Below are 17742 nucleotides of genomic sequence, written 5' to 3' on the forward strand. Positions count from 1 at the left end.
AGTATCTTTTTTTGTTTTTTGAGAATTGAAGAGAAGTTTCTCTTTTTTAATTCTTTTCTTTTCTTTCTTTTTTCTGTCTGGAAGCTGTTTTCACACGACCCTCCGACCCATGAGTTTGTCATAAGTACAAAGACCAGTAGGAAAAAGCAATACTAAAGTGCTGAATAAAACTTGCTATCTAAAAGCTGTGTTATTTGGAAACAAACAAAGTCATAATCAATTGCCAAGGTATTTGGCAAATATCAGTTTGCAAATTTATAGCACAGATAGCAAACTAGAATCTGTGTTTCTATAGCATGGGGACAAGGAATGGTTAAGCAGTGCCCAGAACCTTGCTCTTCCCCCCACAATTCACATAACTCATTGCAAATGAACTTAATTATCAGTTCCAAACATAATCCTTTCATATTTCAATTATCCTTTCAGATTTAAAGTCAGTTAATTCAGTCTGCCAACATCCTTAAATCTAATATAAAAAGAGACATTTTTGGACTAAATTCTATTTTCCATTTTCTGAGTTACAGAGCCATAGAAAAGAAACAACATCATTGTTTACTGAAGTGTATAGTTTCATCTAATTCATTCATATTCTTAAAGACTTTGCCACCATGTATTTAACAAATTATATATCAATTAAAACTCCCAGTAGCACTATTGGAGTTTGAGCAGATTGTGTTTAGTTTACTTCTCTCTTTTGGCACTATCAGTACCACCTGCCTTCCAAATTACCAGAGCATCCTCTAATAACCCAGCACCAGGGACATCATTAAACTTTTTCTTACATTTATGAATTTAGATACTTTTAATTCTAAAAGCAAATTCAAAGCACATGATATCTACAATTTTTTGTCAGAACTGTAATTTCAATAAAAAGAGTTAAAATCTATTATATTTAACTCTCACAGTTAAACCGTTTTCTCTTAATAAAATCAAGCAAAAATTCAGTACGGAATATTTGAATTATTTCTGTTTTACTAGATAATTATGTAACCTACTCTTACAACTTCAGATATGCAAACATAGCATTTCAATGATCAAGTCTCTACAATTTAAGTGAAGGGATGCTTGGAAATAGGTGGATAATTTGGGCAAAGGGCATGCACTTGCCTGAAGTGGAAATAAGAACTGTGAAAACAAAATATTAGGGTAATCTGAATTGGCAATTATTTCCAGTCTCCACTTTGGTTCATTGCACATAGCCAGTTTTTAACCATTAAATGTGTTGATTCTTTGGCATTAACCAACCACAGAATACCATCATAATCATCATACACACACACCGACACTATTCTTTTCTATTAGTACCAGCTCAAGCAATAGGCAGATTTAGGAAAAACTATAGCTTAAATTGTCTAGTGATAATATAGAAACATTTTACCCTAACCCAATCACAAAATCTACTTCATTTCACTAGCAGAATAACTGTATCTTTTCTTCCCTTCCCCTAATGGGACACAAAGAAAAAAAATATACTTACACTGCACAATGAGCTGCACCAAGGCTTCTCTTGGTTTCACATTAAATCCATTGTATTGGCTGGTTTGACATCTGTACATTCCTGACATTTCTCTAGATACATTCACAATCCTCAGTGTTCCGTCATAACTCTCCATTTGCATTGACCCATCAGGCATTGCCACTTCTTTATCCGCTCTAGACCAGAGGATGATGGGCTTAGGTTTTCCAGTTACTTGACACTGCAGTTCTATTGTGTCCCCTTCTCTGGTGACCAGAGGTGATTTTTCCTGTGGAACAGTCAGATTGGGTGGAACTTGAAATGGGAAAAAGAAAATTTTTCAAGGTTAGTATAAACTGGTAAAGCATATTCAAACACAGAAAATCATAAGGAAACAATTTCTGCTGGTTGAAGAAGTGTGACAATTCAGATGACAAAAACAATAGAGACCTGGGAGTAAGTGGCACATACTCTCACTTAAAAGAATTCTGAATTGTTTTCCTATAACTCTCACAAATGAGGTCTTCAAACATTAGCAAAATAGATAAAGCATTAAATTGGAACATAAATGGTCAACATAGAACAATCTACTCAATGACTTGTCATTATCAGCCATTAACTGGGTTTTTAATATCTGCATTTCACAGAAGAGTGATCCTGCTTGCTGAAGGTAGGATTCAGCTTTTCAGTCTTGTTTCCTATGCTGTTATCTCTTTCCCACGGATGCTATAGGAAAGGGATAAGAGACATTATCAACTTAGCTGGCACAGTAAATACCAAATAATAGGAAAAGGAAAAAGAAGAAACTCTGACATAAAACCAGAAGTTTTGACTCTGGTACAGAAACTGTTGCCGAATTGCTAAAGTTTACGGTTTGTTTTCTCCCTAACGGAAATGGAATGGAACAAATGACTTACAAGGCCACACTCTGAGAATCCACTCACGATATTCTTCTTCTTGGACTTTTAATATTTTTTTAACATTTGAATTTCATATAATTTCCTTTTAAGACATTTTGACATAATTGCAAATAGTTTGTCATAATTTGCCTCTATTTCTGTAGAATTAATTTTAAGTAAATACTCCAAAAGATATTCAACAATATAAATATTGTAATTTTTTCAAGTAAAGCTAATTTCTGATTTTACTGAACATGTTTATGAGAGGGTCATCTTACTGGAAATTACTTTACTGTGCTGGAATGCATTTATGTTAGGGTTTAGTGAAAAGCATGAGCCAATAAAAGGCAACTACTATCCAAAGTGTTTTGTTACAAACCATATCACTTGTACCATTGAAGACTTTTATTTGTTATACAAATATATATGAAATCCATTGTATTTGTGCAATAAAATATCTATCAAAAAAGTATGGCTAACTTTGAATGCCAGAATAACAAGAAATATATGAATAATTCTATCCTTCTGAGAAATGCCATATGCTCCTTTTGGAGGTAATACTGTGTATATGGATAAAAAGTACTGTTTTATTCTCCTTATTAGCATTACTATGTTCCAGTGCCCAGGAACAAAACCAAACATAATTAATTTTTAAATTATTTTTCAACTTAATTGAAATGCTATTGCTCTTATTACACATGGAAAAAATAAATTCAAGTCCAAAATGATAGGAGAGTTAATTATCTGGCTCTTTAAGTATCTTCATGTCTATTTTTTCATTTAATTCCTTACTTCTTATTTTTTTAAAACTAGTTAAGTAATGCATACATCTTAGAAATTAGAAAATATGAAACATTAACCACCACCTTCTTGAAGTAGATACATACATTCCAGAATTTGGCATTAATATATTTTTTAAAATGCTAACATTTAGAAAACCTACATGGTAACTATTTTGATTAAATAGCTAACTTCTGTAAATATAAAAAATAAATGATCTAGTTAAGTAATTTGTTCTTTTTGAAATGAACCACGAGGGAATGATGCAATTCTAAGCAGTACCATGTAGAAGAAGCTGTAATATTTACTCACCCTCTATTAGAAAGCACACAGAATGACAGCAATAACCTCTGCATTTAATATTAATTATGCCCCTACTGTGTGCCAGGCATAATTAGAAGTTTTACATTTTCATTCCCTTGAATCCTAAGGATCGAATATTTAATATTAAAATTTAGCAAGTGAGAACATTGAGAATAAGACAGGATAAATACTTTGATTCAAACAAAAGTCAAATTGAAGCTAATTTATACCAGATGGCCAACGTTGAAACGTGACCTCTGTAGCAGTCTCCAGTAAACTATGGTGTCTGGAATGAATAGCTTGAGTTAGCACTGGACACCGCCCTCCTCCTGCTCAGGACTGCTGTGCTCCCAGGGATAAATTGGACCGATTTTTATTCTCAGGTAGAAATGTGAAGGGATAAATTACACATATTTTGCAAATGACCATATCTATCTTATATCTTATATATCTATATTTACCTTAAATATAAAAAAAATTTACCTTAAATATATTTTTCTATATATATTAGAATATTTCATATGTATGTCAAAATTGCTTATAAAATACCCAAGCCAAATATATGTCCAAATTCTGATGAATCTTTGTGAAATAAATTAAAATAAATGATAAAAGACTATTTAATGGAGTGCTCTTGTTTGAGATCTTTTTTCCTCATGTTTTCCAAAAACAAGCCATATGACCTTGACCAAGCTTAATTACTCTATTAATTTCTTCATTTTTGAAACTAAGAATTTGTACTTTATAAGCTCCAAGGCTATTAATGTCCTGACTGTAAAAACAAATAATAGAACATGAAGGACAGAATGGTGCTAAATTAAAGTGTTTATTTTCTGAATAGGGAAACAGGATGAATATTCACCTAAATACATTAGACCATTCTAAAAAAAAAAAAAAAAAAAAAAAGATAGTGGACCAGCTATATAAACTTTTTGACTTTTACATGCTACAAAGTTCAAAAACTCCCTTTATAAATTTATGTTATGTTATTTACTAGGAAACATTCTTTCCTACATAATCAAAATTACAGAAATGTAAGCCTCAGTTTTAATCTGGATTAAAATAAAAATAGATTTTTAAAATAAATTAGCCCAATTTTTGCTAAATAGCAAAGTCCAACTGAAAAACAGTTTATTTTCCAACTCTTTTATGAGGCGTTTAAAATCTTGGAATCAGAGTTAATCTTTCTTTGCAATGTTCTTGGTGAAGAAGACCTTATCACTTCTCAAAGTTTTGATAGGCTCCTCCCTCCCTCTCCTCATTACATTTTTCATTCTCCAGAATTCTGCAGTCACCTCTCTTAATTATTACTATAAATTTCCCTGTTAAGAAATCTCATTTTTTTCTCATAGATTTCTCTCTTTTATATGTTGAAAATACAAATTCTAACTTTATCCCAAGGCTTTCAGTCTATGATTGCAGCTTAATTCTATATCCCAAAAGTCTTTCAAATCCCCAAACCTAAGTGCTATTTATTTCTTGACTTAGTTTGGTAGTTAATTTTCAACATACTTCATCTGCTAACTGAAAGCCACTGTTTTCTTTGTTTTATCATTTCCTCTTGCTCACCACTTCCAATCAGCTGCATTGGTTCCTCCATCAAAAATGTCTCCCATATCTGCTTATTTCTTTTCATGGCTATAGGTAGAGTTCTCAGCAAAATCAATCATTTTCTCTTCTTGTGACACCACAATAAGTGGTCCCTGTTACCAGCCTAATTGTTCCAGCCTTCCTGTTACCCTGTCATTAGATTCATCATCTTAAATACAATTTTTCTCCATGCCACTATGAAAATTACAATACTCATTGAGAGTGTTCATCACAATACTGTTTTAACTTGAAAGAACTTAAAACAGCCTGACAGATTCATTAAATAAATCCTGGTGTAGTTACACAATAAAATATGATGCAGCCTTTTGAATGATGATATAATAGACTTTATATTTATTGATAAAGATGCTCATATTGTTAGAAAAGCATCCTCCTGCATAGTATGAAGAGTTATAACCACCATGGTTTAGTGAGTAAAAGATATTACTAAGCACTCTAAACAATAGTGTCAAATTTTTATATTAAAAAAAAAGGCATGCCGATGAATGTTACAAAGGAATTTATTAAAGGGAAGAAAACATAGACTTTATATTGTTAGTATCCAGCACTTTATTTTGCATGTGATAGGAATGTAGAAAAACATGTTATGCTGAATGTACAAATTAAGACAAGAAGGTAATTGTGCACTGATTAAGGGAAGAGCAAGATACATATATGGTAAATCTAGAGGAAAAGAAAATCCAGAAGGAACTATACCAAAACACTAACAGTGGTTCTCTCAGAGTGTGGGATTATTGATGAATTTTACTCCTTGTACATTTCCCTTCCTCTTTCACTCTTCTACAATATATGCAAAGTATATTAGCATCTTACAGACTCCCAGAAGCTTAGGGAAACCTAAAATATTAATGCAACCTATTTTCCAAAGCTCTTCTGATAAAAACTCCATTTTTTAACACAAATAACACAAATGTATCACCTGGGTATGGTAATCTGGGCAACATAGTCTGAAAAACGCTCACTCTTAAAACATTAATTCTTGCAGTTTCACTGACTGGTGAACCTCAGTGCTCTTGAATACGCATTTCTGTCCTATGTTCAGCGGATTTGGCCCTTGCTGACTTCTAGGAGCCCCTGCCTACCTCATGTGTTGAGATTCAGTTCAGATACTACCACTTTTGTCATAACTGCCTACACCTACGCTGGGTTGGTTGCTCACTTGTCCAGGCCACATATTATACTGTGTACTCTTTTGACATGTACTTTTGGTTTACTCTCTATTTTCTCCCACATCTTTTTCCCTAACCGGACATCTCCTTGAAAGCAGTCCCTCAGACTGTATGGAAGCATTCTGTGTCCACAGTGCCCTGCTTCCCTGCTTAGCACAAATCAGGAAGTCATGAAATAACTGAAGAAGGAAGGGAGGGAGAGAGGGTGAAAAGAGTAAGAAGGTGAGATAAAAATCTGTGAATATTAATAGAAATAAATATAATAGACATAAATCATAAATATTTTAAAACAAAAGCAATAAATAATGAGATATAGTACTTCTGTAATTAGTAGCCCATATAAGTAGCAGAATCTTCTGCAAAATAGGTTGTTAGTATAGATTTTAGATGCGGTATATCTTGAAATGCATGTGGGTGTGTGAGAAAGTTGAGAGTCAAACACGGAGTCTTCTAGCTTTTCTTTTGCCTTTCATTTAAAAATCGGAATAGATAAGTTGTAAAAAAGAAAAAAAAAAGGAAAGAGAAAAAGGAAAGAGCCAGCTTGAGGACATGCCATTTATCATTTGTCATAATGTTTTTAATCCTTTCTCTAATCAAATAAATTATTTTTTCTTGAAATATTGTCTCCAGGGAAAGCATCAAACTAAGTAGAAAAATTTGAAATGTCTGCACCTTGTGAGATCCACATTTATCCACAGTGTACTCAGTAGAAAACATTTCCTCCTGGTAAAAACACAAAGGTACATTTTATGACATAGATTATACATGCCTTTATTTTGATTTCTCTTATCTGAAATGCTACTGTAGAAGATGCTATAATCAGAGAAACCTGAAAACCATATGACACCAAAGTTTCTCATTCCAAACATAAATAGACAAGTAATTTAAACTGGATTTCTGTCAACATTTCCATTGTATCACAGACTGATATAAAACAAATATAGAAAATTCAAATGTTTTCATTTCTTCATTGAGAAGGAAGCTGAGTAAATTTAATCTTTAGTCATTACTCAGAAAATTACTGGCCTATTTTTCTCAAAAGAATTCAGGGGAAAGTTAGCTCATCTGAACTGTATGAGAAAATATGCTGTCTAGAACAAAGGCATCAGAATCTGCTTATTATGGATTTATTGGTTTAAGACACATGACTATTTATAGTGTACTTTAATCGTAGATATTGAAATAAAAGATATATTTCTTTTAACATAAAAAATACAATTAAGTAATAAGTAGAGTTTTCTCCAGAAGGACAACCAGACTCCCATTTTTTAAGAATCCTAAAATAAGCATGGCATTAATTTAATTATACTTGAATTTTATTTTATTTTTTTATTTTTATTTTTTTTAAGATTTTATTTGTTTATTCATGAGAGACACAAAGAGAGAGAGGCAGAGACAGGCAGAGAGAGAAGCAGGTTCCATGCAGGGAGCCTGACATGGGACTCGATTCCGGGACTCCAGGATCACGCCCTGGGCTGAAGGCAGGCACTAAACTGCTGAGCCACCCAGGCTGCCCTATACTTGAATGTTAGGGAGAAACAGTTTATAACCCTAATGTATGTTTTAAATTAAGATGTTTAATCTATATTTGTTTAAACTATATTTAAAACATAATAGACTTTAAAAAATGTGTTTATAAAAGTGACCCCTAGAGGTCAGAATTCAGTAATTCTCAAACTGACCAAATGTATATAAAGAAATGTAAAAGAGTAAGACTTGAGTAAATACTGAATTTGTAGATATGGCTACTTCAAATGAATCAAATCTTCAAAAATAACATGTGAACATTAAAAATTTACTATAGACTGGTCCTGAGTGCAATCTCTTTTTTGCTGACTCATCACAGATTATCTTTTTGTAACCATGAGACAGGCACAAGGATATATCCAAATTTTGAAGTTTTGAAAAAAAAAAACAAAAAATAACTTTACATGGATGTAAAGAATGAAATAGTTGGTGATTGCAATAATTATTGATTGTATATCAGTGATGATTTCTCATAATGGATTTATGGATAAGCAAGATGAACCATTAGGTTAGTGAATTTGTCAGCATGCTTATTGTAACTACTCATTTCTCTCCACTCAAAAAAGTATATTTAATATAAATGAGAATAATATCATTACTCATATTTTAAGAATTCCAGGCATTAATATTTGAAAATTCTAATCTAATCTAAACCTCACATCTGATAATAACACACAACTAAGGAGTGGGAATAACTGTCTTAAGACAGGAAATACATAAGAACGCGATGTTCTGTGGCCACTAGAATATTCACATGACTATATAAGGGAAATTTGAGAATTTCCTTCAACTTAAAAATAATTTCAATCCAAGCCACCAAAGTACTTTTTAAACTAATACGCTTGACCCATTTTCTTAATTAATAGGTGTCAATTAAAATATTTAGTAAGGTGTGTTTAAAAGATTTCCAAGGTGACAAAGGAAATCCAGCATGCTAAAGACTTCTCCCTTATGAATGGACTTGCCGATATTTGCTTCCTTTGAGCGACCAAGACTGCTAACACAAAATGTTTGATGAAAGACAGCAACACTTTATAGCACATTTCTCATGAAAGGAATAAAAATCCTCCACAGATACTTCTTAGTTCCTATTTTGTAAAATCATAGAGATAGATAATAGGGTGAATTATGTGATAGGAAGCACATACAATGTTTTTATAGTAGTTTTAAAATATGCAGAACTTCTCTGAACCATAGGTCAATATAATGTGTAATGCAATATAAACATATTGAATGTTGTGCTTCTTTCTGGATTATATTCCCTCTTATAAATTAATTATTAAAATTTAATTAATGTCTCTCCTCCTAAAAAGTTCTTCCCATTTCTGCATTAATCTTTAGTAAAAATCTTGTCATTCCACCATTCAAATATCTTAAATAGTTTTTGTGTTCTAGGCTAGAGGTCTAAATCCCATTGCTTGTTTTCCCCTTATCTGCCAAACTTTATTAGGCTACAATGCTTCTGTGAAAATTCTCTACTCAATTGAGGCAGGTCTTTGGGTTCTCTTAACATGTTTGGCTCATTCCCTTCCTTCCTTCTCTCCAGAAATTACTTTACTTTCATAATACCCATCCAATCATTACCCATTGTTTTAAGGCCCAATTTAATTTATCCAGTTCCCTTAAGTCTTTTTGAATTCTGCATCTTGTTTTTTTAAAGATTTTATTTATTTATTCATGAGAGACATAGAGAGAGGCAGAGACATAGGCAGAGGGAGAAGCAGGCTCCTCACAGGTTGCCTGATGTGGGACTTGATCCCCTAACCAGGATCATGCCCTAAACCAAAGGCAGGCAGACGCTCAACCACTGAGTCACTCAGGTGTCCCATATTCTGTATCTTTTATTTATACCCCATGTCTCTGATCACAGCATTATCTAATTTATTCTACAGATACCAAGATAAAATGCTCTCTCCTTTACAAATATAGCTCAAGTGTCCTGAGGTCAGCAACAGTTTAAAGATGTTATTTATTTATGACAGACAAGGGGCGGGGGAGAGGGAGAAGGAGAGAGAGAGAGAGAGGCAGAAGAGACACAGGCAGAGCGAGAAGCAGGCTCCACACAAGGAGCCTGACGTGGGACTTGATTCCAGGTCTCCAGGGTCACACCCTGGTCCAAAGGTGGCGCTAAACCGCTGGGCCACCTGGGCTGCCCAGCACCAGGTTTTATCTACTTTTTTGGTAGCTGACACATCATGTGATGTTTTAAAGTGCTTGATAAATTCTTGACTGATGAATGGAGCACCAATTCAGAAATGGGAAGAACTTATTAAGAAGACAAAGTAAGGAAACTATTGATGAATAATCACCTCTTGATTATCCAAGACTTAATTATAAAGTATATGAATCTCATTATTCACACGTGAACTCTTTCTATTTTTAATTTAAAAAACCACACACACACACACAAAAAAACAATTGGTTTCTATAAAGTTAGAAATTCTACTAGATTTTAATTTGGTCACAGTAATGATACAAGGAGTAAAATATCAGAAGCATTTGGTAGTACTGAGTAATTTGTCCATGCTATGGCTTTCCTTTATTAGCAGTAAAGAAGAGGCTATTTGGCTCTACAACAGAATGTCCATGGGGACCCATATTCTGAGACTTGTATTACTTATAGTCTTGTGGGTAAATCATATATGAAACAGACACTTATTTTTAAACATTCCCTTACACCAGATGGTAAGCCTACTGTTTTTGTCCATGATATGAATACGTATAAATACTTACCCTATCACACACTGTAAATAAAATAAAACTCCTTTTTTTGGGGGGGCACTGACATGCAAATTTTTTTTTTACTGACTCACCTATAAGTTAGGAGATGCAAATAAAACAGAATTGACAATATATTGCAAATCTAGCGATAGAACAGGAAATAAAAACACATATTAAAAACAGACATGAGATTGAAATGCCAGGGCATTTGCATTTAGAAATTCTAAGGGGAAATGTACATGCATACAGTCACACATATACATTACTTATTTTTGAAAGACTTGTAGAAAATCTTGTTACAATGGCAATGTTAGTTATTTGAAACATATGGGGAGAGGCAGGATCTTGGAGGGTAGCAACTCTGGAGGGTTTAATATTGGAAGATGGAGGACATGCAGTGCCATTCAATCAGGAAAACAACTTTGGCAGGCAACAGTGTGGCTGTTCCAACTTCCCTCTCCCAGCAGGTGTTGCTATGGCACAAGAATAGTCTCTGAGGGATTCAATAGAACACGAAGTGTAAGATGAAAGAACAAAATAGAAAATCATTCTCTAAGTGGCATTCATATTTTCCCTGCTACACAAGCTACAAGGCCAGTTGCAAAGAAACACAGGTTCCATTCTTGCAGCCTCATAAATACATAAGTGAATGGGGACTTAAGTTAAGATTGCTTATGTAGCATTTGGTTAAATGTACTTTTTCAAGTATCTTGCATTGTTAGGATCTTCATGTAATATGCTTTTCTAACATGAGCTTATAATAAAATATCTTCTAGAATCATTAAGGTAAGTCTGTATCAAGAGAATTTTGGGGGCTCCTGGGTGGCTCAGTCAGATAAGTGTCTACCTCAGGCTCAGGTCAGAATCCCAGGATCCTGGGAAAAAAGCCCCAAGTTGGGCTCCCTTCTCAGACGTGAGGAGCCTGTTTCTCCCACTTCCCTCAACCACTCCTCCTGCTTATTCTCTTTCAAATAAATAAATAAAATCTGATAGAGAGAGAGGGAGAGAGAAAGAGAATTTTCTACTCCCCTCTTTGGAAGAAGATATGAAAGCATATCTCTTTTTTTTTTTTTAACTTCCCTTCCCTGATTTACAGTATGTGTTTCTCAAGCACTGAAATATAGAAATGACTGGTCACTGATTAAGTACGTAAAAGTCTCTTACATAGAAAACTTTAAAAAAATAATTAAAAAAAAAAAAAAAACAGAAGTAAGATAGTTCTGCTTGCTAGTCATTCAAATAATGCTAAAATTTTAGCAAGTTAGGAATCTGGACCAGACTGAGAATGTTGGAAGAGATATGGACTGCAAAAGAAGCACTTATTTTTAATGTAATAAGAAGGGAGGTATTCCCTTTTTTTTTTAAAGATTTTATTTATGTATTCATGAAAGACACAGAGAGAGAGAGAGAGAGAGGCAGAGACATAGGCAAAGGGAGAAGCAGGCTCCACGCAGGGAGCCCGACGCAGAACTGGATCCATGGACTCCAGGATCACGCCCTGGGCTGAAGGCAGGCGCTAAACCGCTGAGCCATCCAGGGATCCCCAAAGGGAGGTATTCTATAAGATTTAAAATATCAAATAAAGTGCTAAAATATGACTAAGTTATTTGATAAAGAGATAATCTATAACCATTTCCGGGAAATAGGGAATTACTTCTTTAATTTAACTTTCTATTATTCAAATTCCATTTCATTTTTTCGTAGGTATTTTTTTAAATAATGCAGAGTAAAGCTAGAAAATGACAGTTATTTGGGTATAAGCAATCAATTAAGAATTATAACTTTAAAAGTTGAATACTACATTCTAAACATCTATTATAGAAACTAAAAATAACAAGCAGGAGAGAAAGATCACCAATTTCCTGCAATACTTATATTCAGTAACGTATTTGTGTCCTTGCTTCCTTGCTCTTAAAATCATTTATCCAAATACATTTCTATGTGTGTGTAAATGCACTATCCCTTAAATCAGTAGCAAACATCCTGGGAATAACAAAAGGAGGACTGCATATATGAAAACTTACATGTTGTTTTAGAGCTAACACCGATTCATTTTAACACATCTTTTAGAGCCATTTCAATAGATAAATATCCTTAAGACTAAGGGCAGAAGAGATAAATTAGGCCATTCACTACTTTCAAAAAATTCAATATGGATTATGGAAATGGATAAATAGGGAGGATTATTTGTAGCAGTAATTTCACATAATTATTTTTAAGTCAGAAGGCCCTTTTTAATAGACGTAGAGAATCTAGAAGAGTTGTAAGTGTAAGAGATTAGAAATTTTACTTGGGCTCAACCGAGCCCATCTCCCAGCTGTGCAATTTTATGTCACCTTAATCTGCTTCCTTAATCTGCATACAAGGCTGATGAAAAGGAGAATTTAATGATAATTTAAAGATACAACAGTATAATGCACATTAGAATATCCTCTGCACTTGGAACTGTGTAATATACTTATAGAGAGCAAAGTTCATGTCTAGCAGCCTAAATTTAGATCCCAGCTCTACCATCTAGTAGGTGCATAACCTTGGGAAAGTTCTGTAACCTAGGTTTCTCAGTTTACTCTATATAAAGTGAGCATAATAGTAGTAGCTTCACATTTCATAGGACTAAACAATAAAGCATACATAAAGTATTAAGCACAAGGTCTAGCACTGAGTAAACAATACATTTCTTATAATTGCCTTTCATTGGTGTAATATCAATGTATTTTATTGTTATACATATATTTCTACTGAAGGCAAAGGTCTTGCTTTATCCATACCCATGATGTCTCAAGTATTGAAAGTGGGTATACCCAGGGTTAAAGAAATATTATAAAACTATATATGTATATATACATAATATACATGTATTTATATATATATATATATAAATTACAAATGTATAAATAAATCACATTGCCATTGTCAGTTGTTTTGTAGACATACATGCATTTTTTTTCTGGAAAAGATCAAGACCATCAGATATATATTCATTTCAGACAAAAACATTTTTGAAGATGATAACATGTTGGAAAGGACAAGAATGAACTTCTAAAAATTTGAATACAAGTATCCCCCACTGCCATCTAAGGAAAGAAGGTCGCCAATTTCTATCATTAGACATAATAATTTGATATGTGTTTGGATATTATCCTAAAATGGCACATAATACAGATATCCCAGCTCTCGTTCTGCTTCTATCAAGTAAAGAGGTTTAGACATTCCTAAATACATCTATTCCTCCATTTTGAGGATGACAAAATGTCAGTGCTATCCATTATCACAAAGGTCAGGGTGTTGCCGTGAAAACCAGGGAACGGTAAGTAAAAAGGAGCTGTCTCATCATGTTAATTATGTGATTGCTTTCCTGTGGATGAAAGAATATGATAAGCTATAAATTATATATCAAATGCATTTTATGAAAGCATAGCAAAAGAGAGATGCTTTCAAGCAATCCACAATTTATTTTACTTTCTAGAGCAACTGTTGCTCACAGTGGTAAACTCTTCAATGCAGAATGGCTGGAAAAATCAATTTGCTTCTATAATAAAAAGGCCATTTGTCTACTTGTAGAATCCACGTGACATTGTTAGGCCCTTTATAAATGATCACTCTGGACAATGCCTGTGGTTTACGAATTCCCTAATTATGCCACTGATTGTGTATCACTGAATATGCCTTATCCTGTGGAAATAGACACTACTGCCATTTTAATAAACATTTTGACATAAAATGAGGCTGGCTGTTTCACGCTTTGTCAAGAGCAAAATGAAACAACCAGTGAACACAATGTTCCATCAACAGATCAAGGCCACATGTTCTTTAGGGCAAATGAGGTTTAATTAACAGATCTGTTAGTAGGAAATGAACTGGTCAATTAAAAAATAGGAGGAGGGTTTTCTTTTATAACACATGAACACTTTATTAACAAATACTCTACCAATGCATGATTGCATTTTATTATCCCTTCTGTCAGTCTGTAGAAGTATAGAAGGATACAATAAAAACATGAGCCTAATTTTAAAACCACATAAAAACTCATATAATGCCATTGATTGGAATGATACATAACTCATTCTGGGCTAATACATGAGTGTGAATAGAGTTTATTGGAATTTTATTAATATGGTTTTATGTTGCATTTTATTCCTAAGCAAGGGTATTTCTGCTTAAATGTCAACTAAGTATTTTTTTGTTTACAAATATTATTTAGACAGACTTGGTGAAAGTGGACTACTTATATTTCATGTATAGTGGACTGTAATTCATACTATGTGCCTTTTAGATGCAGACATTTGAGCTACCTGTCATTTTATTATTTCTACTTCATATATTTAAATTACCAGTACATTTCATACTGTGCATAGAAACTTTCTTTAAAGTGCAATGATATGTGCTTCACATTTCACATCTTTTCAATCTAGTTGCCACTGATCGAACATCTCTAGAATCTGGGAAATTCTGATTTATTTGCCTGTTGCATACTTGAGGGCAGTCCAGAAGTGTTCTACAATGTTCCTGCAAACAACTGTCACGCCTCCATTTCTAAAGATTTCAGTCCTGGTCCTAAGCTGCTTCATAGGCTGACTTTCACCCAAAAGGTTTTCTTGGGCCTCAAATGAAAGCAGACATGATATGATTTGAGAATTCTGAGATGAGTTCACTTATCAAAAATACATTTCTCACAGTTTACCTTGGGAGCCTGAAATCTCATTACAAGTGTACATTCCACTGAGAGGTTGTGTGTTTTCTATAAAGGACCAGAGTTCTGCAGCCAGAAATGACCTATGTTCAAGAAGTTACTGTTCTACTCAGAAACTCTGAGGCCTGCTATAGTTACTTTTGCTTTCTAAAGCTCAAATTTCTAATCTGTAAAATGGGTATAATCACAGTAGTATCTACTTCAAATAGTGTTTTGAAGATTCAGTGAAGTATTAATTTTAAAGTGTTTAGCTGAGGGGTGCCTGGGTGGCTCAGTTGGTTAAGTGTCTGACTTCATCTTAGGTCATGAACTCAGGGTCCTGGTGTTGAGCCCCACGTCAAGCCCGGGAGGGAGCTCCCCTGCTCAGCTCAGTGGGAACTCTGCTTGTCTCTCACCCTTTGCCCCTGTTCATGCTATCTCTCCCTCTTTTTCTCTCTCTCCCAAATAAATAAATAAAAATCTTAAAAAAATAAATGCTTAGCCTAGCAACTGGAATATAATAAACATTCCAAACATCTTAGATTATTGTTATGTTATGCAGTCTATAATTTACTTTGAATCTTCAGCATATGGTAATGCTTTGTTTCTTAAATTTTGTGTAGTTATATAACATGTGTTCACTTTCTAGGCTACATGCTTATATTTCATGCATTTGTCTGTGCTTTTGTTATGCTGCAATTTTTTTAAGTGCTTTACTATAGACAATGTGATCTATGTTTGTGTGCTTTAAGCTTTAATGTATATTCAGGGGTTACTGTTAATATTTAAAGTATGCCACTTTGATACCAGATGCGGTTAAGTAGTATTTTAAAGACCCAAACCCAGGGCTCCTGGGTGGCTCATTCAGTTAAGCGTCTGCCTTTGGCTCAGGTCTTTATCCCAGGATCCTGGGACTGATCCCCTGTCAGGCACCCTGCTTCTCTCTCTCTCCCTGTTCCTCCCCCATCTCATGCTCTCTCTCTCTCTCAAATAAATAAAATCTTAAAATAAATAAATAAACAAAAATAAAGACCCAAACCCTGGGTGGGTCCACTCTTCTCAGGCAGATAGGATAAGTGTAACTATGTTGAGCTGCACAAGAGGATTTTTAACCTAGCATAACATTGAAAGTGGTCTTCTTTGGTGAAATGAATACTGTTCAAGCTATGTGCCTCAGTTAGAATAGGGTAGGGCCGGCTCTGCTTTTGTGACTGGAATATAAGACTGGTAAATGGAATGTAACATCCTAATACTCTTTGGAGTGGTGTTATCAGAGTAGGGGAGGATGTCATGTTTCATCATCAACAGAGGGCATGGCCACATGATCCAAGTAGAGTGTTACCTGAATCCCTTCCGGAATATTTTAAGATCTGCCTTTAGTGATCTTTCATGCAAATCCCTTGTCACAGAGTGTGACTGAATTCAGAATCACTGATATAGTAGCAGGAAATATTCACTTATGATATATAACATTTTACAGCATGCTGCAAGCTCCTATCGTGGATTTTGAATCTGAGATTTTAAGCTTAAATCAGAATACGGCTTGAGGAAGTAAGTAAGTAGCTAAGCTTTGGGGCCTATTGAGAAGTGTCCTCAGTATTTAAAAATTATGCCAATAAATGAGACATTTAGAAATCTTTTTGAAATGTTTTATAACATAGGTATTTGGGGACCTGCCCCAATAATCTTTTATTTAAAAAATAGGTGTTCATAATTTATAAACATCCCAAAATTTACATCACCAAAATTCCAGTTGTGATGATTTTCTAAATTTATAATCTCTTTCCTAACCTCACTGATATGCCACAATGAAGGATGAAAAATTAAGACTATGAAAATTAATGAAGTCTTTTACTAATAAAATGTATTCATTCGTAAGCATATTCTTTGGGGAAAGTTCTTTGCACTAATGGGAATTATAATCTCTATTTTGGAGCTCTTGAAAAAAATAGCTTTGATTTAAGACATTCTAAACTGTAAAATGAAACCCATATACTGCAAATAAATTAAATCACTAAAGTGATTGTTCTGATGCTAGAAGATCTAGGATTCGAAAGTTTCTATTACCACAAGAGCAAAATGGTGACCAAACTATTTAGTCTATGGACCTAGTCTCTGTGGCTACTTCTATTCATTTCTCTGTTCCTACATTGATAATGGCAAATTGGTAATGTCATCTACAAGCATAGAATTCTGAAGTGTAATCATAATTACATAAATAGTACATTATAGTGTTACTTCCCACAACTTTCTTCTCCTATAGGCAAAAGATCAAGAGTGAGTTTTGGTGTTATAGCTTTCAATAATATAACCTAATTTATATTCCATTCTTAAGTAAAAATTTGATGGAGACATTTATTGTCCATCAGTTAATGAATATATTGTCATAAGTCTTAACTCTAGTAGATTATTGGTAAGTATTACAGTTTTAAATGAAAATTGTGAAACTAACGGTGTTCAGTCCTCATTAGATTAGAGAAATATTTAGTTATTTAAAATTCAGAAAGTTCCTATGTCCTCATTGCTTGCATTTTAAAAGGATGATGAAGAGTATAGGAAGTATAAATTGGGTATTCTTTTGTATTTCTCATTGACCCATTCTTATTA

The 17742-nt window shown here is 33.7% G+C and overlaps 1 protein-coding gene across 3 annotated transcripts in view; it reads right to left on the reverse strand.

The window, feature by feature from the left end:
• MDGA2 (MAM domain containing glycosylphosphatidylinositol anchor 2) overlaps window positions 1-17742 on the reverse strand; it is a 784495-nt gene that overhangs the window by 181973 nt on the left and 584780 nt on the right. For all 3 annotated transcript variants that reach the window (XR_012036556.1, XR_012036555.1, XM_072838458.1), the window contains exon 8: window positions 1478-1771. Coding sequence is in view for 1 of the 3 variants with exons in the window: in XM_072838458.1 (XP_072694559.1) it covers window positions 1478-1771 (294 nt within the window). In the remaining 2 variants the exon portion in view is untranslated. The remainder of the gene's footprint in view (window positions 1-1477; window positions 1772-17742) is intronic.

This window comes from Canis lupus, chromosome 9 (genome assembly GCF_048164855.1).
Source record: "Canis lupus baileyi chromosome 9, mCanLup2.hap1, whole genome shotgun sequence".
NCBI classification, from domain to species: domain Eukaryota; kingdom Metazoa; phylum Chordata; class Mammalia; order Carnivora; family Canidae; genus Canis; species Canis lupus.